Genomic DNA, 26,507 nt, shown 5'->3' on the forward strand with positions numbered 1-26,507 from the left:
GCTTGCTGCAGAGTCTGTATTGACACTACTGATAAACAAGCATCTCGATGCCTTAGCACTGTTGTAATTTCATTGTAAGTGCTCTATTCATATCATGTTGCAGGATCCTGAAGTTTATTACCTCTAAAACTGTTTCAAAACCATTCTGTTTTATAACACTGTCTATAACGTGGCTGGAAAAAGCAGACTGACAAGACAGCAAGGCACTCTGAGGAACACGTCATGGTGCTCACACGGCAAGGGGAAGGCTTAGATCTGGTTGCTCCAGTCTTTAAACTTCGTCAGAGGGTTAGCATGCTGTGTTAGTTCACTAGGGCTGCCATCACTAAGCACCGTGGACCGGGCGGCTTATACAACCGAAATTAATTTTCTCACGATCCTGGAGGCTAGAAGTCCAAAATCAATCTGTCAGAAGGATTAGTTTCTTCTGAGGCCTCTCTGTGTGGCTTGTGTGTGGCTGTCTTCTCCCTGTGTCCTCACATGGTCTTTCCCTGTCCACTGTTTGTGTCCAGATCTCCTCTTCTTATATGGACACTAGTCATTAGATTAGGACTCACCCTAATGATCTTACTTTAACTTGACTACCTCCGTCAAGACCCTGTCTCCGAATGCAATCACATTCTGAGGTACTGGCGATTAGGACTTCGACATATTAATTGGGGTGGGGAGTGGTGACACAATTCAGCCCATAACACATGCTATATATAACATATAGACACATGAGGATCCAAATAGTCCAGTAATATCTTTTACCTTCAGCTGTAAGACTGTTGATTGACATTTGTAGTAAAGCTTTATTGCTTAGCATTATACAATTCAGTAAAATGAAATTCAATTTATATGTTTATTTTAGAACTTTCATAAATAATAATAGCAAAAACAACTGCCTTTAGTAAATGTACAAAAGATCTGCTTTCTTGATCAGAAAGTTATTTTCTGATAGTGCTCTAACAAGTGTTTCTTCCCTAGCCTAATCCTAAAATTCCAAAAGTTGAATGAGAGGTAGAATTTGGAAGGTTGTCACTCTCTTACCCCCAAATACATAAATAACCCTTCTGAAAAACCAGAAGTACCAGGGGATGGGGAGACTTAAATCTTTTGAGAAAGTCAAGGTAATGATGTGTCAACACCTTCCACCCCCAGAGAGGAGGTTGCTTTGGATCCATTTTTTAAAATACCAGTGCCTTTTTGTCCATATTTAGACTTAGTATTTATAAATGTGACACATTTATTTTATTTTATATATACTGGCTTTTTAAGGAAGTAAATTATCTAGTGGAGAGCTGTCAAAAATACTCGTTTTGTATGTTAGTGTTGGCTCTTTGACTTCTGAGAATTAACTGGCTTCCTACATTTTGGTTTTGCTCATATGTGTGTGAAAGAGTCTTTACGTAATTGGAGCAAATCTGCTTTATAGCTTTGCTCATATCTTATATATTAAAAACTTACTAAATGGCCTGAATCTCAGTCAGTTGTAGCCCAAGTATAAATTTCTTAAATTAGATATCTGAGTATATAATAAAGAAAAAATTTTTCTCCAGTTTTGCAAGAGTGGTCTACTGGGTAAAACAGCTGATTTGTTTTTTGTACTAGCCAAGTTGATTTTTCAGAAAACAGATCCTGTAGATTTTTTTGAGTTATTTCTATATCAGGAGATATCTAGGATTTATCTAAAAATGTTATTTTCCCTTTTTTCACTTATCACCCACCCCTTAGAAATAAAACTTTCAGTTCCAAATAAAGACAAACACACACCCAGATACTAGACAGACAAACATCTAACTTGTACTCCACCCTGCCCTGCCCTACTGCTCACATCTCTATAGAAGCTGTTTGGGGTGTTTCTTTTTCTGCCACCCAATCTCTGTGTGGTAAAAGGCAGCAAAGCCTGCTATCCTGTAGAATTAATTCAGAGAGTTCCAGAGCAAAAGCTGGGACTTCTTCAAGAAGGAAAAGGCACAGCCAGAACCAGAATAAGTGGAGTGTGTATTATCCAGAAAAGGGAAGGTCAGAATAAAGTGAACAGAGCCCAAGCCACAACATAGTTCCATGGCACAACCAGCACTGCCATGTGGGAGGCTCCGTAACTCTTGTGTCTGTTGGCACATGAAAGTTCGTATGGAAGAAACTCGCTCTCCTGGCTATGGGCCCTGACCTAGTGGGAAAGTAATATGTGAATAGGCCAAATGGTATGCTGGGCAAGCTCATGTTTGAAATCACTTATTGATAACTTAAAAGTAAGTTTCATACTTAGCCCATAAATAGGCTAATTTTCCAGAGTATTAAAATATATATGACTTTGGGTTTTTTATTATGTATTTATAGTTTTTAATTGAGAAAACTATGACACTTGATATAGCTATAGCTAGCTGTATCATAGTATATGATAATATTTCCAGACCACTCATCACTTTATTTCAAATTTATAGACTTTAGCATTCCTTAGGCAGACATTTCTGTGTCTAAATTCTAAGGAAAGGGAAAGTTGGGTCTCAGATTCTAACAGAAGGAACAAGCTGAGCATCTGGTTGAAATGAACTTGCCTTTCAAAGTTACTTAATGGATGATGACAGTGACGAATAACAGCTCATTTAGAAAATGAGTAGAGAATGAGTGTGTAGACTGCAGTGTGGCACGCCAAAAATCTGACAGCCTCATTTTTGATAATGAATATGGAGTTAGAAATAGCCCTTTTCTGAAAATCTTGGGCCACATAATTTATATATTGGGCAGAGATTGCTGGAGGAGCTTACTTAGTGGTTTGCCTATATGATGCCTCTACACTCATTACTGACTGCACAACAAATTCGCACTTCTCCTAAATGGAGAAATTAGTAATTAGGTTAATGGCTGATTCTTGGTTGAATGACACAAGCCATTATTGCCGCATTATTCCTCCTTTGACACTGTCCCTATTTGACTGTCAGGTTTCAGCAACTCAAACAAACAAGCTTTCAGTCCTGGTCCCTAAAATACAATACAAAACTTACGTTTTATCAACTAACATTTAAAATCTATTTCCTTTTTTTTTTTTTAAGTTTGCTGGATCTAATACACTCATAGGACGACATAAGCAAAAATTTTGTATATAATCCAACATTTAATATTTGAAAATAAATGGGAAAAAGTAGAAGCTGGGGATGAGTAATCAGCATTACAAAGTCAAGATGGCGACAGGTTGATTTATTTCTTTGTTGATTGGCAGGAGGCGAGAGGCTGAGAATTTTCCTCATATGAATTTGGCAGTTTGAAAATTTCAGTTGTACTTATTTTTCTCTCTGAGTCCGTCGTGCATAAGTCTTGTTGATTCAAACAAATAGCCTTTTGTCAGTTCAGGGAGAGAAAGTCAGTCTCTTTCAGAAACATTCGTAAGTCAGTCCATAGCAATGGACATCTTGAAGTAAAAAAGATTGTGAAAGTCCTCACCTTCCCTAATTATAATTGCAAAAGGGAAGTCAGATTCCTGGTATTTTTCCTGTATTACTCAGCTTCAACTTGAAGAAGTGGCTATTTTCTTCTTCCTAGTTCAAATCAACCTACAGCTGTCAGGCCTCATCAGCTACTGTTGACATTCATGGGATTTAGGAATTGTTTATAGTATGGTTACATAAGCAATACATTTTTTGTTATTTTGCAGCATTGGACACTTTTTCACCATGCTGACGGCATTTTAAATATATTTGTCAGTTTTCCCAAATTCGAACTGAAGAAAACTTTCAGAGTTTGTACCTGAGGACCAGAGTGTGACTGCCAATTATCAGGTCAGTATCACCCTCATTCTCACCCCTGCCTCCATCCCCAGCTATATCACTGCCACCCTAAAATATAATGCAATGTTACCATCTTTCATTTATGTTTCATACAAAAATTCATTGCAATACCTTTGTATTGAGATTTGATTCAAATGTACAGAATAGCAAAGAACTAAATTTTAATATTTATAAAGAAAGATTATTGGAATATGCAAAAACAAATATGTTGGTTTTTTCCTCTTGTCATATTTGTATTGTATTCACTTCATGTAGACACTAAGCAAAATGAGTTGGTACGTGTTAGCAAAATGTTCCAGATATTAAGATTATGTGCAGGAGTGATTTACAAATGTAGAGATGATGAGAATATTATTCTTTATGCCATTGACAAAGAATAGACTTTTTTCTTGCCTGGGCTGGACTGCTTTATAATTAAAGTGACTCTGAAGATTGTTTCAATTTTATTATTTTATGAGGATATATATTTAGTCAACAGATGAAAAACTTTGGTATAGGTACAATCTATTATAGTTCTTTATATATTTGTCTCTTATTCTTATTTAATTGGATTCTCTAACAAACAATTCTTGATTTTTACCCATAGAAGCTTAGAACAGGACCAAGAAGGACTTCAGGGATTATCTAGTCTGTCTTATTTTACCTGTGAGGAAACAGTGCCAGAGGAACTGGGTCATTTTTTTTCCTCAAGGCCATAGCTGATCATAGCTGTTCAGCGGCAGGGCGGAGACTAAAATTCTGCAATTCTCATTCTGAGTCTCTTATGTTTTACTCATATCACTTTGCTTCTTTAAGCCACAGTTTTGGGTCTCTAAATAAGAATATTTAAGGACTATAAAGATATTGGAAAAAAAAAAAGAGTAATATGTGCGAACACTGTCATTTTGTGTTCCGTTCCTGCCTTCCTGTCTTGGTGCTTATACATCCAGCTGATTTACTCAGTGAAGTTGATACTTATGGAGTACCTTTAGCAGGTGTCCATTATCCTGATTAACATCGTGGAAGGGGAGAGGAAGGGCATAAAATGCTAGGATTTTTCCCCTGCTATATAAGCTCTCTGAGAGAGAGAAAAAAAAAATGAAATCATCAAAAGCTGGGTATAGGGTTCATCTAACAAACCAGTGTGACTCAACTGGTACTTTAAATTCCTCACCATTTTCCACTCCAGGATACCTTCACCCTTCTTTTACAAAAGGGCAGGTGAAGATATTTCTGAGGTCATTGGTTTGGCTTCCCCGAATTTGGTAATACCATTCTTAGAATTCCTTTGGAAAATGAGAGAGGATAGTAGTTATTAAGAATTAACCCATTGTTCATCTTGTATCAGGAAGTTGGCAAGGTGTTCGACATGTATTAACTCAGTCTCCACAGTAACCCTATGAGTGGGATGTCATCATCCCCCTCACACAGATAATAAAACTGACGATCAGAAAACTTGCCCGAGTCACACGAGTAGGAAGATGCAGGCCTGGCATCTATCTGACGGCAAAGCCACGTGCTCTTTCCAACATTCCATCTTCTATTAGGTTTAGCTGTATTAGGTTTGTAGTTTTTCTGTTCTTTTAGTTCTTATTTTTAAAATAACTGCTGTGAGATAGTTTTCTAACACCGAAGTGAGAATCTCTTACTAGTTGCATAAACTCACTAGTTAGAAAGTTAGCAGTTAGAGCTGAAGTTACACTGAACATATTTTACCATGTGGCAAAAGATTTGTACAGCCTCACAGCACAGCGAAGTCCGCCTTTCCTCCATGTTCTCCTTCATCTGAAGGCAGAAACTGGAGGGAATCAATGACTCTTTTGTGCGCCTCCTAAAATTTAATGTACTCATAAGAGTTGGGAATTCCTGGAGGGTGTGTGAACTAGTCATGTCGTGATTCACTTTAAAGAAAGCTATATGAGAGTGTCAATTTGGAAGTAAAAAGCGGGAGAAGGAAATTATTATTTGCTCTATTTTGGAAGTTATAAAATATATCTTACCATACACAATGGTCAGAAGACTCTTTAAAGATTGTATAGCCATCTAACTTCTATGTGTGGTTTGTGGAAAGGCCTGAATTTGTGCCATGCAATTTGCCATTTAACTTATTTCAAAAGATACAAGGCCATGTAGAAATGTGAACTTGTTTAGTGAAATAAATCCAGTTTGTAGCATGGCCAATTAAGATGTTCGAACAATATATTTTTAAGAAGTTGCATATGGTTGCATTTAAGTCTTATTTTACTATATGAAATATAAATATTGTGATGTTCTCTGTGAAAGTTGACAATTTAAAAGAAAAATTTCTCCCATACTCCCACCGAATATTATCTTTGCTCAAATTTCATTTCAGCCAATTTCAGAGGGATGCCAGAATGCTTTATATACAGTTTTGGAATCTGGTTTTCTAAAACTGGGAATTTTCATTGAAATAGTATTGATTATATATAACACAATTTTATCTGAATTTCTAGTGAAGAAAATTAGTCACTAATTCATTCTGAAACCTTCTAGGATGTTTATAAATATGTGTGGAGGAAAAATAATAAAAAATTAATCTTTGTGAGTAGTGATGAAATCAATAAAGTAAATTTTATCTTCTTTTACTATTCAGTCTGTGATTGTCAAGAAAGCTTATTTTTCTATTTAATTTTTCTTTCTTAAAGCATTTTATACTGTAATTGTTGCTCTTCTCTGAATGTATTTTTTTCTTTAATAATATCAAATTAACTCTGTCTTCTGGAGGTTGTCTGATTGTTGTCTCTGTTTTAGGCTTTCAGGATGAATCTGGAAAAACTCAGCAAGCCTGAGCTTCTAACACTCTTCAGTATTCTTGAGGGAGAGCTTGAAGCAAGGGACCTTGTTATAGAAGCTTTAAAGGTACGTTAAAAGAAAGAAGAGAGAGGTCATCATATGTTTTCAAAGTTGTTTCATTGGTTGCAATTTATTTAACTAGGGTATTTCTTATAGCTCCTGTAGAAGTTAGAGGCCTGGGTATACATATCGATACTTGCGGTGGCAACCGTCTGTGTGGTACGATTTTAGGGACACTGGTGAAGCCTTCTACCCCAAAAGTAGTTCCTGTCATCTTTCTACCTAATGTCTGGACCTTGAACTTCATTCTTCGTGGCCCTAGTTTTGTTTGAACGCCAACCTCTTAATAACTTAGTGAGACCTGCTTCCTAAAAAATGTGTATATACCCATATGCCAAAATTCAGTATATACTATCTGAGATCAAGGACCCTGTGAAGACCATCCATGGTTTCCCTAGACCTCTGATTAAGAATTCTTCCTTCTGTTTCAGTATTTGATATCCATTAAAATATAAAGGGCGGGGGGGGTGTGGAAACTGTACTTTTCACTCAGTTTTGCTGTGAATTGCTCTAGAAGATAAAGTCTAATTTAAAAAAATTAAAAATACAAGGGGGCATAACTCCTTTCAAGTGTCAGGAATCTGAAACACCTTGGTAAGGATGCTTCCTTGTCTGAGATCTGGAGAGGGGAAGAGAAGACGTTAAGGATGTCTGTGTGAATAGTAGGAAGATGATACCCCAAAAAGGAGAGGAGAAATGGCCCGCGAAGGTGAGCCTTGAGTGTGCTGAAGAAAGTGTAGTCCCTGCAAAATGCAATGGAGCCTAAGTATCTAAGAAGATTTTTATAGTTTAAAATTTTAGTTAGAGGGTATATTGATGAATACCTTAAAGTTCATTAGTGAAAGGTTTATGAAGTGCTTTACGACTTATTTTCAAAATTATCCAAGTTCTTTATAGTAAATATTGTATTATTATTTCATGTGCGTTCATAGGAAGCTCCTTTGTTGAAGTTTTTTTTTTTATGGAAGCAAAGGTAATTTTCTCTTTGCCATTCTAGAAGCTTAGAGAGTAGGTGATTTCCTAAGCAGCCAACCTAATAGAGTTCATACAAAAGGATATATCTTTTCTTTTGCTTCTCTTCTTTTTTTTCCCTTCCTGCCCTGAAATAGAGTGTGTGTTCATTTGGGGGTAGTCATATTTGGGTAGTCTTTTCTTGGATTACTCCGAAATTATAATTGTGATAAAAATAAAATCTAAACCTGTTATTTCTATATGCCGTTAAACTTAGAACGACATTAACTTGTGTTATTTAAGGCCAACTGAAAAAGACTGACGTTTCTAATTAAATATGCCTCAGGATAATTTTTCACTGAAAACTATTGCCTTTTTGTTTTCCCTTGTAGCTTTGTAATGTATCATAAGTAACTTCCAGTGGTTTCATTTCTATAGAGTGCGTGAGGCAGTTCCCTTGTGAAATGTGGGGGATGGAATCTGTCTTTTCTTCCTTTCTCTGCTTGTTTCAGTCTTGTTTGACATGGCTTCACACGTTTATGGCTTTGACACATGACTAATCACGTAATGTTAAAGTTCATTGCCTGAGTCTTTGCCTGTCATGTCACTAAATGCGTGACCTTGGTTATTTAAGTCAGTCCATCTGTCTCGAACAAACCTTCCTTGTCTTCAATTACAATAAGTGATTAATAACTAATATTTATGTGTAACACTACAATTGGCATGACATTGCAAATATTCCAATAGTGTAGGATGCATTTCTTCTTTCCCCTCTAATTATATCCCGTTGGTGCATATCATGTACCCCATATCAAAGGAACGGTCAGTGGTTGCTGACCATCTGAATGGATGTCTCTAGATGCCCTCAACGATGCCTGACTTCGGTCTGTCACATACACATACAATACTGGTGATTTCTCTGCCTTTCCCTGTGCATCTCTGAGCACTATTTCTCGTAACCGCATTCCACTATTACAGGTAGTCCTAAGCTGCTTAAACCCAGGATGCCATCCCATTTTTATCTGATCAATGAAGAGAAAAGAAAAAAAAAACAAGGATTAGGGAAGGTTCGAGCTCGCTCCTAAACCTCACTCCTAAAGCTCACTCCTAGTGCCTGTTGTTTTTCCCAGTCCCTTCCCCTGGCTCTCCTCACCGTAGGAGTCATCCGCTTAGAACTGGAAGCGTTTCACTGCCTAGTGAAACCAGGAAGACTGAACCAGGAAGAACTTTGTCCGTGGTGACCCTTTTAGAACTCAGAAAGCATTTTCCAGGAGCAGCATTATTATAAATAGCAATCAGATTGTATAAAACTACAGTAGTTTGGCATTGTGTGTTAAGTAGACTCACTTGAGGATCTACCCACATTTGCACTGGGCCTCCATCATGCAGTTTCTGTAAATACCACAGTTGACTTATACAAAAAGTTGTCGGCTTCACCCCCTTCGTAATTGGGGCAGGGGTTGGAGGGAGGATGGCTGCCTCCAATGGAAAAATCAGAGAATGACCTTATTTTCTCTTTGCTTTTCATCTTGAGAAGCCATATAAGCCTGTAGACTTAATGTGCCTCTTTTACTAATCATTATATCCTCAGCCCCCAGCATAGTGCCTAGCAGATCGATGCTCAATAAATATTTATTGAACAAATGGAATGATTTTGCCATTGTGGTGTGTTGCTTTAAATGATTACCATATTTCAAAGCGAATGTTGTGAATTATTAAATTTTACAGCCTGTTCTTACGTGTGCTGTAACATACTGCCTTCTGTTTTTAATGTGAACAGATGCTTAGGTGCACATGTTTTCCTAAAATATATTTTTTTCTGCAGGAATCCAATTTTAGTCTCTTTAGGCAGCTTCTGACACGTTGAAAGAGCAGCTTGAGAAGCAAGAGCTATAATTAAGGAAGCATTTTGATATAAGATACCATTCAGAACCAGGCACAAGTGTTGTATTTAGTCCGAGCATACAGCCCAGAGGTGATAAAGTTATCTTCTGAGGCTTAAGCTATATGCTTAGCTTAGGTGAAATGAATAGCTTCACCAGAAGTGATACATCTTTAAACAGTCTATTGTTAGAGAAAATAAGTAGCAGCTGAGGTCCGAATTATTTCAGCCCTAGGAAAAAAGCAGCTGCCATCCCAGATTCTTAAAGTTAAAATGAAGTCTCATTTTACTCGTGGAGTATTTTTTTGTTTTATTTGTTATTTTGTTTGTTTGTTTTCATTCTGTAATATGCCAAGATTTTACTGCGTTATTTCTGTAGTTCTTGCTTAAAACAACAAACACCTGTTGGACTTCTTGGACTAATATGGTAGCTTACTAATTTTCTTCCTTTTAGTAGTATTCTTTCTTAATTCATGCTTAATGGGTTGAAAAGGTTTTAGTCTTTGTTCAAACTGGCTATGATTGATCTTTCTGTTTAAGTAAAAAAAAAAAGAGAGAGAGAGAGAGAGAGTGAGAGAGATATCTTTATCTTTACCTTCAAAGTAGATTTTTTTCCCCTGGATATAAAATCTCTTCTTCAGCCTTGCATTTCGAACAGAACAGTATGGCTCACTGTTGCTACCAAATAAATAGGTCACATTGGCAAGGTTTGGGTTTATAAAGGGATATATTATAAAGTCGCCATAGTTTATAAGTAGATCCTACCTATAGAGTTATAATTATAAAAGAGCTTCATTCATTTTCCAAAATGTTTGCAAAGTGCCAGATTGCAACTACACCCTTCTAGAGCCCCCATAGTTATGTTCCTTTTTCTCCCCAAAATATAAAAGCCTCCTCATTCTTCTGTTGCAGCCAAGGCATGTTTGGCATAGAACCAGGGAAGCGAATAGAAAATAATGTAATATTCAGCCTCTTCTGTATTTGAAGTCTAATTGGTACAGAGGCCGTTTATACTATATTTGGTCCTAATTGAACTTTATATAAAGTATTTTCTGTTTTAGAAGGAATTACATCAGAGAGAAACATTCTTTATGAAAGTCTTTCCCTTTGACCACTTTATTTTCATGAATGAAAACACTATAGGAATCCCCTCCACAGTGAAAGCAAATTACATTGCTTATGAACTAACTGTTGGAGGCTGGGGTAGAATCACACAGTTCGGCAAGAGAGCTTAGCTCATTAGTTCCAAGCAAATCTAGGAAAGGCTTCCCAGCCTGGTCTGACTATTTCAGAAGAAAATGGGGAACCTTAATCAATGGCCAGTTTGAAAATTTAGAAAATAGATTTGACTGCTAACAAAAATTAGATTAGTTTATTTTTTAATCTTCCATATTGGGCATATTATATTTCGGCATCTTAGCTCTGATACAAAGCCACACTGAGCTATGACTGAGTAGAACCTACCCGATATTTATTAGTATCATTTTATTTTAAAGCATTCTTTAAATTGCTTGTACAATATTAAATGGTAAACTATTACCACTTTCATGTAGAATTAGCTTAAGAAGCCTTAAATTCCTTTCCATTGATGTCTCAATCATAAAACAGTAAAACTCTTTTAACAGGTATAACTCTTTTAAAACTTAGATAGGACTTTGTTGTTTTTGGCTAAAGGCCATTACAGAATTCCCCGAGCAAGATTGACTGACAAAAAATGTTCTAGATAGGACAAAGTTAGAAATTACATATTTAGAGTATGAGATTATAATATGCCATTCTATTGGTTTAACTGTTTTGAGTTTTTTAAGCAGCCAGATTTAAAAATAAAAAATCCAAATGTTACATTTAGGTCTGTGTTGAAATAATAAATGATTTATAGGTATATCTTGTTTTATTGCACTTTGCTTTAGTATCGTGCTTTGCAAATACTGCATTCTTTACAAATTGAAGGTTTATGGCAACCCTGCTACAAAAGATTAGAGTTGCTGAAGGCTCACATGATGGTTAGCATTTTTTAGCAATAAAGTACTTTTAAATTAAGGCATGTACATTGTTTTGTTTTGTTTTTTTAGATGTCATGCTGTTACACACTTAATAGACTACAATATAGTATAAATAACTTTTATGTGCACTGGGAAACCAAAAAACTAGTGTGACTCGCTTTATTCCCGTCTGAAACTGAACTCATAATATCGCCGAGGTATGCCTGTACTTTTGCTGAAAGTATTCTTAAAATAACAGTAATTATAACGATCCATGACAGTGTCAAATATATAGGGGAAAAAAGTTATCATGGAAGGTGCTGTGGCTCAAGAACATCACAAATACAAGTTCACTGTAAGCGAAGTCTGACATATACTTTTGGTTATGGCCTTGTGCCTATTATGGGAGCAAATTATTATAAAGGCTGGTGTGAGATGAGGAAGGTAAAATTGAATTTAGCAATCAGCATGTATTGTCCTATATGAGTAAGCCTGTCAAGAGTGTTTACATTAAAGGGAAAAAAACAGATGTAAGCCTGCTTAATAACACATCTGTGAATGTACTTTAATAGACTCAAAGTTGATGCATTCTTCAGCACCCGTAAGCCTGGACCTAACAATTCTTTGGTCAAAAATGATCCCATTTTGGTAAATGATTTTTAGAAGAGCTTTTAGGATTGGGGTAGGTAGTTTAGATCTTTGATAAAGATCACATGAACATAAAAACTATAACTGAGAGAAGTCCAATTTCTGCCTGAATAAAAGAATTGGAATATAAAGAAGCAAACAGAACTTTATTTAGGAAATTAAATTGTAAGACTTTAGATTTATATTCATAACCTTTACTGTGAAATATGGTTTAGAAGGGAATTAATCAGTGGCCATTTTTGGTCCATATTTTAATGTGTTTTTATAGTTGGAATGGCTGATTTTTTTATTCCTATTCTCTCTGAATAAAGTCCATATATGATATCCCAGCTTTTCAAAAAAGAGATATAAAGATAATTACTAAGCACGCTTCAAAACCATCAACTAAAACATTCAGTTAAGTGTAGCTGTTAAGAGCATGAGCTTTCAAATCAGACAGACCTAGCTAGCTTTGGGCTCTGCCATTTCACTGTTGTATAATCTTAGGCCGGTTATTTACCCTGAGTGCTTTATCTGTTTAGTTATTGTGAGGATTAAATGAGATAGCAAATGGTAATCGAGCTGCTTAGTGCTCTTTACTGTTATTATTATTAGGACATGTTTTAAAGTCCATCTATTTCATAACAAGGTATAGTCCATAAAGAATACAGATTCCAAAACACTAATACGCTGTCTTTCATAAGAAAGATGAGTCTTTAAATTAAATCTTTGTTAATCAACAGGGCTTGTACTTTAGCTTGTTTTTTTGATGGTTTTGAGTTGGTCTGTCCTCACCCCCAGCTGTATTTTGAGACAGCTGGCAAGGGTTAAGGGTGTACTCTGGGGCATGAAACAGATGTTATGTTATATTCCTCTCTTTCTGTCTTTATAATGAAAACAGGAAATACAGGGACAGTGTTGAAGCCTTCTTAGAATTGTTTTTTTTCCCCCATTGATTTCTTTGTTTATTTCTCTATGTTCGATTTGGGATACTGTTATTTTTTTTTTTAACAGCTTTATTGAGGTATAATTGACATAAAATAAACTGCATATATTTAATGTGTACATCTTGATTTTTGATATATGTATTCCCCATGAAGCCGTTACTATAATAAGGAACATATCCATCACCCCCCAGATTTTCCTTGCAACCCTTGGTAACCCTTTTATCTAACCCTCCCCACAGCTCCCTACCCCCTGTCCCCAAACCGCTAATCCGCTAGAGATTAGTTTACATTTTCTGGAATTTTATATAAGGGGGATTATGTAGAATGTACCTTCTTTTTTGAGGGGCGAGGGGTATCTGGTTCTTTCACTTGGTTTAATTATCTTGAGATCCATCCATGTTTTTGTATTTATAGTTCATTCCTTTTATTACTGAGTAGTGGTCCATTGTATGTATGTACCAGTTTGTTTTAGCTGTTCATCTGTTGATGAACATTTTCATTGTTTCCAGTTTGAGACTATTAACAATGAAGCTTCTAGGAACATTCATATAAGGTTTTCTAAGGACACCTGCTTTCGTTTCTTTTGGATAAATACCTAGGAATGGAATGGCTATATTATATGGCAGGTGTATGTTTAACTTTTTAAGAAACTGCCAAACTTTTTCACAAGTGCCTGTAGCATTTCACATTCTACCAGCATGTGTAAGAGTTCCAGTTGCTCCACACCAACACTTGGTATGGCCAGTCTTACCATTTTAGCCTCTAATAAGTATATAATATCTCACTGCAGTTTGAATTTGCAGTTCCCTATTGACTAATAATGTTGAGCACTTTTTCACATGTTTATTTGCCATCTATGTTTTCTTTGCTAAAGTATTTGTTCAAATCCTTTGCCATTTTTTAAACTGAATTATTCGTTTTCTCATTATTGAGTCTTGAGCATTCCTTACATATCTAGATGCAAGTCCTTTATTAGATATATACCTTTTCTCCCGATCCGTGGCTTGTCATTTCATTCTATGTCTTTTGAAAAGCAAAAGTTTTTCATTTTAACGAAGTCCCATTTATCAATGTTTCTTTTATGGATTTTTTTTTTTTAGTATCACATTTAAGAAATCTTGACCTAAACCAAGGTCAAAAAATTTTTTTCTCCTATGTTATTTTCTATAACTTTATTGTTTTAAGTTTTATACTTAGGTCTATAACACAACTTCAGAATTGTTATATGGTACAGCATACAGATCAAAATCCTTTTTTAATATGGCTATTCAATTGTTCTAGCACTATTTGTTGAAAAGACTTATCTTCCTCTGTAGAATGGCCGTGGCACCTTTGTCACAATCAGTTTCTCATACTTGTGGGTTTATTTCAGGAATCTGTTCTGTTCCATTGATCTACTTATCTACCTTGGTGCCAACATCACATTGTCTTGATTACTGTGGCCTTATAGTAAGTCGTAAAATTAGGTAGTGTTAATTCTCACATTTGTGTTCTTTTTAAAAGTTGTTTTGGTTGTTTGTGGTCCTTGGCATTTCCATATGAATTTTAGAATCAGCTCGTCAATTTCTCCAAAAATCCTATTGGGATTTTGTCTTCCTTTCTCTTTCTCTCTCTTTTTTTTTTTGTTATGGGGCAACTAGAAATAACCTCTGATTAATTCTAAATCACAAGGCTAACACATGCAAGGAAGACACAATTAGAGGAAGTCAAAATAACAGGAATAAGCTGTTTCCCCTTTTTATTTGTTTTAGTTTCAAGCTGAATAAATGTAATGAAAGTCCCCACTGCCATCATCTTTTCTGTAGCCTGATAGAAAACTGTGTGCTCTGTAAAGCATTTAACAAGCAGAATTCCCCCTTTTCTTTCCTTAAAGGCAGAGGAAAAGAGACCATTGAAGATGTCAGATAAATGCGAAATTTGTTTATTCTTCTGGCGTCTTCGCTCTTGAAGCCCTACATGCCACAATTTGTGATGTGAAGGATGACATGTGATAAGTTGTATAGCAAGTAGCTGATGTCAGACAATTCTTTTTTTAAGGGTTAGCTGTTATATATGGGAGTCAGTGTTTTTTCTGAAAGATGCTTAATTACTTAAGAATGCAATCCCCCATTTTTATAAATACCCAACTTATGACCCAAACAAATGACCAGCCTTGCCTGCTTCTTTGGGTTCTTTCCTGCCAGAGTGCCTGCCTCCGAGCCGGGTGCTCCCCTTTCACTAATTCCATTCCCTTCCCAGGGCGGAGCACTCTGGGAGCTCCTGCCATCCTCAAGGGAACCGAGCCCAGGGGAGAGAAGGAAGGGGCTTTGCAAGATGTATTTCTGGCTTCAGCAGTTGCAACTTAATACTGTCTTTCTCTTGCCTCCTCTTTTTTTTTTTTTTTTTTTAAATATGCACACTGTTCTTTATCTTATTTTTCACTTATTATATCTTGGAGAATGTTTCACATATAGATCTCTCATTCTCTTTAATGGGTGCATAGTATTCTATTGTACAGTAATATCATTTATAAGAAGTATAGTATGAGCAGGAAGATGGCAAGGAGTTAAGAACAACATTTACTTTTTAACTATCGTTACTTCTGAGTAGCTTATTCTTCTCACATAATCTGTGTTACTTCTAAAATATAGTTAAAAGGGTGGAGACAGGTATAGCATGCCTAAAGAAGGCATGATCTCGTTATCTCCATACCCCTGATTTTTTCCCCAAAAGAGCAAAAAGTAAATTTCCCACTGATTTTCAAATTCTGCTTTTGCACAGGATACCTAAAAGTTATTCTTTAAAGCAGATCCTTTTCTCACAGGTCATGGACTCAAGTTAAATAAAGCTAACCACACGTGTATGAGCTACAGCTACCTGACTAAAATTTCAAGAAATTATTATCATAGTCAGAGACCTGCAACCATTCAAAGTATTTTTCTTGTTTTCAATTTCATATGTGTAGTTCATAATATTCCATTGTTTAACAACAGCAAAAAGTATCTTCTGCCTCAGAAGGCCAGCTGCACCCAGTGAGTTCTAAGAATGCATAACTTTAAAATTTTTTTTAACCTAACTCAACACCTAACATACTCTCTGTACAACAGAAGACTGAATTCACTGGTAGACATGAGTATGTGATTGTGTTATTAAATTCAGAAGTCTCTATTCTCATTGATTGGAAACTTCATACATAGAGCCTCTCACATTATTGTACCCAATAATTTTTTGTAGACTTGAATCATAATGTGATTCCTCTTTTGCTTTTGTCTGTACTACATTAGTCATAATATGAGAATTTGTCCACTCATGCTGATAAACATCAGAGATTATAGAGATTTTCATTTCTGTTTTCTTTCAGTCTAATATTTCTTTTTTTTTTCACTAAATTTAAGCTCCATGAAGGTACTTAATCTTGTTCAGCACTATATCCCAAATATCTAGAACCTAGTAAGTTCTTCAGAAATATTTGTCATGTGATGGGAGGGAGTTGGGGGCCTGGGTGAAAAAGGTAAAGGAATTAAGAAGTACAAATTGGCAGTTACAAAATAGTCATGGGGATGTCACAAATACTGTAATAACTATATAGTGCCAGGTGGGTACTAGACTTATCGGGGGGATCACTTCATAAGTTATATAAATGTCTAACCACTATGCTGTTCACTTAAAACTAATATAAATTATGTTGAGTGTCAATTGTAATTGAAAAATAAAAATAATTTTAAAAGAAAGAAATATTTGTCATGTGAGAGGATAAGTTCAGGACCTTTAAGTCTAACCCGAATGTATTCAAGCCTCAAAACAGATTGCCATTTATTAATTCATATTTTTGAAAAGAGAGGTTTAACGATAGTGGTATAGTTTCATAACTTTTACCGTTGTTGATAATCCCCACTCAGTGACATCTACATTTCACCCTGTACTAAAAGGGAACAATTTGTTCTTCAGGCAGGAAATCATTGCTTTGTGTTTGTTTCCATTTTTGTAGTAATTGGGATATGTACCTTTGTTCACTATGTATTTGTATTTGTCTAAAAAAAATATCAAAGACCATATTTTAGTTTTCAACTGACATTGTACCTCGGTGTCCTTTCCTTTCAAATTGGGATGTGGCCATCTGCATTCCCCAACTAGTTAGTAATGGGAGCTTTGTAAGCATTGGAGAAAACAGTATCTTTTCTAAAAGGGTACAGTGTTGCTTATCTTTCTTCATCTACCTAGATATATATAAAAAATATTGTTTCCCAGGCTTTTCAGTGAGGACCACTGTGGGCATCTGTCTGAGTTACACATGTGCTCTATCTTTCAGAATGTATTTACTTACCCTCCATTTCTCCAATGTCTTTTTGTTTTTGTTTTTGGCTTTCACAAAATCTTCATTTCTCCTTTCTCTGTTTGCTTTCCAAATTGATGACTTTGAGTTCTTTTCCCTTTAAAAGTTTTCTTTCAGATCCTGCCCTTCCTTCCTGGAAATATCTTCCATCAATGGGACAAATGGCTAACTCCTGCATTTCAGACCTAGAAATCATTAAAGGAAAAGAATGCTGAAACAAAGTCTTAGAGGCTTAGAATAGAGCCAGTGTTCCCTGCCCCCTACGAGATTAAAATAGGAAAGGGGTCTTGGAAATCCCATTCTTGTCCTTGGCGACATTTCACGTTTCCCGATGGTGTTGCCATCCTTTAGAATAAAAAGGAAGAGCTCGTTTATCTCCTAACAAAGGTAGCTCCTGCTCTTCCTCTGATCCATGCATATTCTGACGCCCTTCAGTACAATGTTGTTATGAATGTACAGGCAGCCTTGGGTCGGGATTACTTGGAATTACTAGTGGCAGTGGCCAACTTTAGCACGCTCCATCTCACCGTGTATTCAGTGCCTTACTGCAGTGATGAACATTGCCAGTTCCCATTTAAAGTTGTCATTGGACACCCCACAGTGCACTGACAGCCCAACTTTTACTTTTCGGTCTCAGCTTCTTTACCCTTCTTTCCTTTCTGTTCTCTGAAGAAAAACGATCCTTCTCGAATCTGAGTCCCAGTCTACTTGTATGATGGCTGCTTGAAACTGAATAGCTAGCTAGTTACCTCCCGCTGTGGAAGGCTGCAGTGGCAGCAAGAATCTCCACCTTGCCAGCTTCCAACTTGCAACATGGGGCTCATTCTCTTAATGTGGCATCATAGAATCTCTGTTCTACCTTTTGTCATTAGGGTATCTCATTAGCACTGTCCTGGATTCCTTTCGCCTGCCCTGACATCTTGCTCTCGCCATGGTATAGCTTTCAAACCATGCTATTCATTCTGCCCTGTCCCTACACCCCCACACGTTCCTCTACCCCCACACGCTTCTTTTTCCTGTTTACTTAATAAGCTTCTAAATGTGAACACTTTCTGCTTCTCAGCCAAGCTAAGGACCCTCTTCCCAGGACCTTACATTTGAGCAGCTTGTTTCTGGCCATGTCTCCTTGTAATACCAGTCTGTGTCTGTAATTTAAGAATCTTGCTTGGGACAAATTTTTAGAGTTAAGACCCTTCCCACAGTTATACACCTCCCTCCAGAGAATCCTCTAACTAGAGGAAAAAACTATCCTTTTACATATTATTTAGTGAGCTCTTTTTAAATATTTTAACCTCGAAGTTAGTTCCTGCACTGTCAAATATATAGAGTGAAAGAGAGAAGTTTTTCAAGTTCATAGTTTCTTCAAGCATCACACACAGTCACAGTCGGCGAGCTAGGTCTCTTTATATAATACTTTAGAGACAGTTTTTGGGTTGTGTGCATTTCCTGTGATTCATGAAATTGCTGATAGTCCCATTAACCTACCAGAACCCACCCACTTCCAGGGTTGGCCTCTTCCTTCCTATTCCCTATGAGTGTAAGGTTTGAGTCTTAGAAAGTTTTGCTCAAACAAACTGTACTTGGTGTTCCTCTACACATTAGTGATATTGTTCAGAAAACATTTAACAAGCAGCGGCAACTTGTTTATTTCTGCCGTTAGGCTTTAAACTTGTCTGGCAAATTTTAAACTCTTAGGAGGACTACATCTTACTTGGTCAAATCTGTGTCTCCATATCGTCACCCATGTAACTCAGCACATAGAGTACTCAGCAGATTAAGTGTTTAATAAAAGCATTCAAAGCATGTACCTTTGTAACTCATCCGTAGGCCAGAAAATTTCCCCAGACTTCCCCAGTGCTGATAACACACACACACAAATATGTATATATATTACATTTTGTATATTTGATGTTAAACTAAACTTCTTCTGGTTTGTAGACTTTTATAACATTTGTAAGTAAAAAATAAAACAATACTGATTCCTTATCACTTTTAAAATTTACATATTCTAGCTTAAACTATTTAAAATTTTAGATTTAGAAGTCAGACTTTTTGGATTCATTCTTTCTAGTGTTCTTCAAGCTTATTTGACAGGGACACATAGTAAAAAAATAGGCTTTATGTCATTACCCTGGAAACACACCACACATGTAGACACACACACACACACATACACACACACCACACACACACACGTATACACACCTCTAGTCTTATGCCAGAAGAAAAGTTCCTCAAAACAGTACTTTCCTTACAACATTCAATGCTCTACATGTTTTCTATTCTGTTCTCTTTCATTTTTAAGTTACTTATTGAGACCTACTAAATGAAATTCATTCCTACAAAGTCCTGAGGAATATCTTTATGTATTATTCATTCAGCTAACATATTTAGTACTTACCGTATATACCATTTACTGTTCTTATCCACTACTTAACTGTTTTTGTAACCTTGGGAAAGCCACATTTTAATATTCAGTTTCTTCTATAAAATAGAGATAAGTGTGATGTCTACCTCCAGAGGAATGCCGTTAGATCAGATTCGAGTCGATATGTAAAGCACTGAGCGCACTGCTTGGCAGGGAATGAGCACTCCAGTGTTAATGCCTCCTTTGTTGTCTCTGCTGTTATTATTATTATTATTAATTATTATTATTATTATTAAAATTATTTTGGTTTGAACTTCCCGTGTTTCTGAGACATTATATATAAAGCATATATGTTACATATAACTCAATTTTCCCTTTAACTCATTATATGTTTTTATATTTTTAAACTAGAGATATAATTTAGATATAGTGAAATATACAGATCTTAAGTATTCAGTTCATTAAGTTTGACAGATGCACACATCCATTTGACCTATACCCCTATCAAGAAATAAATATTCTCATCATACTGAAAAGTTATCTTGTGCTCCTTTCTGGTCAGTTGCCCCCACTATACCCAGAGGCAACTATTATTCTGATTTTTTCACCATAAATTAGTTTTGCCTATTAGAACACAATCACACAGAATGTATTCTTTTATGTCTGGCTTTTTGTTGTTGTTGCTCGGTATAATGATTTTTAGTTTCATCAGTATCATTGTATATATCAGTAGCTCATTCCTTTTCATTGCCGAATAGTATGTGAATGCATCACATTTTATTTCTCTCTTCTCCTATTGATTGATATTTAATTGTTCCCAGTCGGAGCTATTATGAATAAGGCTGCTATGGACAATTGTGTTTAAGTCTTTTTGTAGATAGATGTTTTCATGTCTTTGGGATAAATATTTAGAAGTGGAATTGCAGGTAGGCATTTTCCTAACTTAGTGAGAAACTTCCTATTAATTTCTAAAGTAGTTCTACCATTTATACTCCCAACCAGCAATATGTGAGTGTTCTAGTTGCTCCATATCCTCTCCAACATTTTCTAGTCATCTTATAATTTTAGCCTTTCTAGAGGTTGGATAGTGGTATCTTACTCTTGTTTTAATTTACATCTCCCTGATCACGAACAAGGTAAGCACTTTTTTATGTGCTTTTTGGCCATTGATATTTTATCTTTATGTCTGTGATCCATCCCCGTTTTTTGTGTATGGTACGAGGCAGGTGTTGACTCATATTTTGAAAGATGTATGGTCTTGAATAAAAGAGATTAGGATCTAATGCCTCACTAAAAATAAACTTTAAAATCCTAAATTTATATTCAGAGCATTAATTTATTCAGGTCTTATTGAATCCCTTTATACATTTTTGTCCCCACCTCAAAAAGATATTTATGTAGACTCACTCCCAGATGTATATGTAATTTTTTTCAAGCACATACATAGACCAAAAAAAAAAAAAAAAAAGACAAACTCAACATATTTGTTTCAGTTTTACCAGAAATCCAGAAATTTTCACAGGACTCTTTGGAATTGACTGTTGAAGCAGCTACAATATGCCGTTTACCCATAGTTTTTTTTTCTATTAATAAGGAGGCCACTATCTGGAAGTACCACACTTGTAGCTATTTGTATTAAACTTACCATTTTTAGTCTTCAAAAGAATTTAGTACATGTCAAATAATAAATGATCATCTGTCCTTATGTAAATAATGGCTTTTATAAATATCTGTGGTTCCAAAAAGAATCTGTGAAGCTCATTCTACTTCAAAGTCAGTTTGCAAAGTGTATAAATTGACATTACCTTAAATGATTATACTAAGTACATTGTAGGTTTTACTAAGAGGAAAATAAAATATTGACCTCACAAAAATGATGAGAGTGAAGAGAAGCTGAGGCATTAGGAAAGAGGCTGGAAAGTAAATATCTGTCAAGTGTCTTAGGCTTAAGGCAAAACATAGGATATAGAAAGAAGAAAGATGTATGAGAAGTGCTTCTTCCTTTGAGTCACAATTTAGGCAGGAAGAAAAAATATAAATGGGAAATGTTTAATCATATGGTAGAGATACATATTAATTGACCACATTATATAGAATGTCACATAGGAGTTCAAGACTAATTGCTAAATGAATAGATACTGTTATTAGTTATCCAGATTCCCAATACTTTCAGCGACGTATTATTTTGGAGTTATCTGGGGATTGATTCATTTCATTTTGCTTTTAATGAGGATTTCCCAGCACAATCCCATTTTACAGAATCTTAAATCTGCAAGAGTGAGTTTAGTCAGTGGGTCTAAAAGAAAGAAAAGCCTATATTCTAAAATTGGTTATTAACTTAATTCATATTTATAGTACTTATTATGTGCCAGGTACTATAAGAAGCATTTTACATTATTTATTCAATTTTTATAATAAAGCTATCAGTAGATTGTTACCCTCATTTTACAGATGAGGAATCTTGAGATACAGAGAAGTTCATGAAATTGCTGAAGGTAACACAGATAGAAAGTATTCGAGCCAAGAAGCAATCCCAGTTCTAGAGCCAAAACTTATTAAAGAAAATAAACATGTAGAAAAGGCTACATTTCAGAAATAGCATTTATGGGTAAGTGACGGAGCACTGGATTTTAATAATATATTAGAAGTCTTCTAATTTGTGAAAATGTTTGCCCTTTATTCCCATGTTAAATTTTGTGCCATTTTCAAAAAATTAAAGTTTAATTCAAATGAGGCTAAATCCTCTTTTATCAAACATTAAAATCTAGTTTTCTTTCAGTAAATGAAAGGCAATTTCCAGAACAAAGGGTATCCTTATAGTGTTGTTATCATCTTTATCCAGAATGGTTGCTTTATTTCCAGTTGCTCAGGCAGCTATTTATAGTTTATCAAAGATTCCAGAGTGTAAATTATTTGAACATTAACAGATTCAATTTGTGTGAAAAGGATTCCTGTTAACATGCTTTTGGTAGCATTAATAAAAACCATCTTGGACTCATGTTCTTTTGTCTTTTGATTTCTGGCATAGAGGTATTCAGATATTTTTAAAGGCACAAAGTTTTTATTGCCGATTACTTTTAAAAGTATCACTTTAGAATTGGCAGAAAATGGCAAAGACACATTCTAATCCAGTTATGGTACCAGCCTGAGTCTTGAAAATAAAACTTTGTACTTGAATACAAACCCCCAATTTAATGGGCCTTAATTTTTCACCTTTAGGTTAGATATAGAACAACTTTTCATGTTGGTGATTATCATCCAGAGAAAAAAGGAATTGATTTCTTATTTTAATATTAAAATACATATATATATTTACTATAACAGTATATATTTTGCTATTTACATGTTTTATTCTACTATGATGTATGTTATATGCTGTATGTGATATATTATATATGTAATAGTATAAATAATATCAGGGAGGGTAGAGGAGACAACTGCTTCATATTTCTTTAAAATTTGCCGTAGCAAAGCTGAAATTTTTAGAGAGCAAGCACGGCAGACTTGAAGGATATTATGTGATTTTATTTTAAGCTTTCAGTAGTGGTATGTTTCATTCAGCCTATGACAGTAAAAATAAATGAGTAATAGATGACTGGTGTGTTTTGTAATACCCTATATAATTGAATCTGTCTAACCAGACAATTATTTTCCTGTTGTCTAAAATTAAATATCATTATGTTTTCTGACAGTGTAGGAATTTCTATTCAGTTAAAATGTGTGTTGTCATTGAAATGAAAATAATGAAGTTATAAGAAATTGATTGGCTGACACTATTTACTGAATTCTTCCCCCCAAAAGTCAAATCCAGATCATTTCAAATTTCTTATGAAATAGCTGAAATACCATTAAAATGTTAAAACTCAGCCTTTACAGTTTCTAATATAGATACTTGGTTTTGTAATTTTCGCCTGAGATGTAAATAGTGGTAGCGTATCTGGTCATTCACTTTGTGAGAGCCGGCCTCCAAGATGGCGCCCAATGATCCCACCTCCCGATATTTCACACCTTTATGCAGCCCCCTCCCCATTTACCAGGTTTGGGCTGTGTGACCAATAGAATACATCAGAAGTGATGATGGTATGTCACTTCCAAGAGTAAGTTATAAAAGACACTGGGGCTTCCATCTTGGTCTGTCTATCATCTGCCCATCTCTTGCATCACTTGCTCTGTGGGGAGCCAGCACATGCAAGGAACCAAGGCCTATACCAACAGCCATGTGAGTAAGCTCGGAAATGGATCCGCCAGCCCTAGTTTGTCCTTACGCTGACTGCAGCCCTGGCCAACAGCTTAACTGAAACTTCAAGAGACACTGAGCCAGAACCACCCAGCCCAGCCCCTCCTAGATTCCTGACCCTCAGCAACTATGATAAAAAAAATGTTTACTGTTTACGCTGCTAAATTGGAGGGTAATTTGTTATGCAGGAACAGATGACCAATATACACCTCCACTAAAGCTCTCCTTTCATTCTTCAAATCTTAACATCTATTTTTCATTATTATTGTTGTTATTTGTACTGTTAACCTGTCACCCATACAATTCACTTTACTGAGGCATTAAGTTGGTTGAAAGATACCATGTTCTGTCTCTCATTTTCCAATCCAGTGTTTGGTATACAAATACAGACAGACCATCTTCTTCCATACTTGGGCCCCATATTAGAATGTATTTAAAAGAATTGTTTTGTGACAAGGAGCCTTTTTTAGATTATTCCACAGATTCTTTTCATTTATGTGCAAAGCCACCAACTTTGTATAACTTGTAATTACTATGCGAGTGATTATGGAATTACTGTGAAGTACTTCAAGAGAAAACAGACAGCTTAACAACTGTTCTCACAGTAGTCTCAGACCTCACCAAACAAGCTTCTCATCCATTACTCGTAATTCAGTGATGCTCATTAATTATGCAGGATAATAACAGAGTGGGTTTTAAAAAGTCATATTTTTAAGGATTAGTTAACTATATATTCAAACCTGAAAGGCAGTATCTCAGCAGATCTGGTGTCAAGGTCATGAATTGTACTCCCAGCTCCCATACCACTTTCTGCAAGGTGTTCTGAAAAGGGAAATGTCATAAAAACATTCAGGTTTCCGGGTTGGCGGGGGCGGGGGTCAAAAATTTTTTCCCTACTAAACCAATTTCAGTGCCAATAATCATTCCTTTACCACGACTAATCATGCAGAAACAGTAATCATGAATAAAAAGTGTGACAGTTAAAAATGAACTGGAATTCGAACTTCTTAAAGAGTTTTTTTCTCTTACTTTCTTTAAGTATTTTTCTAAACATGGATTTGCCTTACGACGTTAATAGCTATAACTGGATATTTTCATTGAATCCTGGGCTATCAATCTCATATTTTTATACCTGAAATAAAAGAAACATGTATTTTTTAGTGAAAGGAAAACATTGATGAGTCCAGTGTTGACACTGTTGCTTTTTAAAAATGTAACTAAAAACTAGCTATTTTTTTACTCTCATCATGATTTTTATTTTTTATTTTATTATTATTATTTTTTTTTTTTTGGCAAGGCAGCCCTTGGTTGACCTCACAGATTGCAAGGACCTTGTCAGTTTACAATCCCTTATTTTTTTTATTTTTTTATGCCTGCAGCACCTGGTCTTCCTGGGTGGTCTCCCTTCCAAGTACTAACCAGGCCTGATCCTGCTTAGCTTCTGAGATCAGACGGGATCGGGCTTGTTCAGGGTAGCAAGGCCGTAGACTATGATTTTTAAATATAATAAAATAAAAATAGCCAATTCAGAAATTGGTCTTGTCATTCTCCACAAGGGCTAGAGCTTATATTGAAATTTTACTGAGAATTTTATTTTAAATTTGGAGCTGAAAAAAATAACAGGATTCTCTCTTGGACTCTGTCTTTCAAATCCCTCCCCATTTAGTTCACATGCACATGCATACACACACACATGCAATAAGATTATCAGTAATTTAGAGGAACAAATAGATTTCACAATTCCTATTTCCAGTACACAAATATCATTCAAATACTCCAATAATGTCATCTTGTAGTCAAGACAGAAAACCCTCGGCTTCTAACTCTGCATTGAACATTTGCCATCTGATACTAACATACATTTGTAGCATAGGCTAAGTGATTCCTGGGTCTTAAACTTCAACAGTTTAATGAAGAAGGAGGCATCAAACTTTCAACATTGAAACATACTTCTGTTGTATTAAAGAAACCCCATGTCTGCTTTATTTTCTTGAGGGTTTTAGTTTTTTTTTAAGCATAGTCATTGAATTGTGAATTTTCCTTTCCAATGGGTTCCTGTTTGTGGATGGTGGTTACAAGAAAATATAGCTCCTGATAATTTTAATTGATAAATTCCAGTAATTTTCATAATCGAGTTTCATTTGAAAGCTTAAATTATATAGTACTTTGCTGTGGTTTTTGAGAAAGTTTCCTCAGTACTATATTAACTCTTTTTTTTTTTTAATATCTCAGGAAACTTGAATGTCTGTAAAATAATTATTACTCTCCCTATGTTCACCTGTATGTAATATATGATGCTCATACGAAGTAGTACATACAGGAGAAGAGGGAAGACTCAGAATATCTATCATTCGTTCCCTTCCCGATCCTTAGACCTGGCCCGGTACCTGGGGCCAAAGCCCTAGACCAGACTCCACGTACCAGCCCACATTCTCTGCTCACCTTCTCTTTCATCCACAAAGCTCACCTGGAGGGGACAGATAGGAAGATGGAAGATAGCAGATAAACAGAGACTAGAGGAAGGGGTGGAATTCAGCAGCAGGTAGTAGAAGAGATTTTGTTTGCACCTCTAGTCATG

General features: G+C 35.6%; 2 protein-coding genes and 1 pseudogene across 2 annotated transcripts in view; 1 reads left to right on the top strand and 2 right to left on the bottom strand.

Annotated features, from left to right (window-relative positions):
* CTTNBP2NL (CTTNBP2 N-terminal like) overlaps positions 1-26,507 on the top strand; it is a 44,025-nt gene that overhangs the window by 7,872 nt on the left and 9,646 nt on the right. Inside the window, 2 exon segments of the mRNA XM_039841203.1 lie at positions 3,638-3,761; positions 6,522-6,629. Of these exon segments, the coding sequence (XP_039697137.1) occupies positions 6,531-6,629 (99 nt within the window). The 5' untranslated portion in view covers positions 3,638-3,761; positions 6,522-6,530.
* Positions 17,475-26,507, bottom strand: part of ST7L (suppression of tumorigenicity 7 like) — a 126,480-nt gene continuing 117,447 nt past the window's right edge. Inside the window, 2 exon segments of the mRNA XM_039841204.1 lie at positions 17,475-17,509; positions 24,670-24,751. Coding sequence (XP_039697138.1) covers positions 17,490-17,509; positions 24,670-24,751 — 102 coding nt within the window. The 3' untranslated portion in view covers positions 17,475-17,489.
* Positions 25,300-25,418, bottom strand: LOC120585269 (uncharacterized; annotated as a pseudogene).

The sequence above is a fragment of the Pteropus medius genome, unplaced genomic scaffold (assembly GCF_902729225.1).
Source record: "Pteropus medius unplaced genomic scaffold, Ma_sr-lr_union100, whole genome shotgun sequence".
In the NCBI taxonomy this organism is placed as follows: domain Eukaryota; kingdom Metazoa; phylum Chordata; class Mammalia; order Chiroptera; family Pteropodidae; genus Pteropus; species Pteropus medius.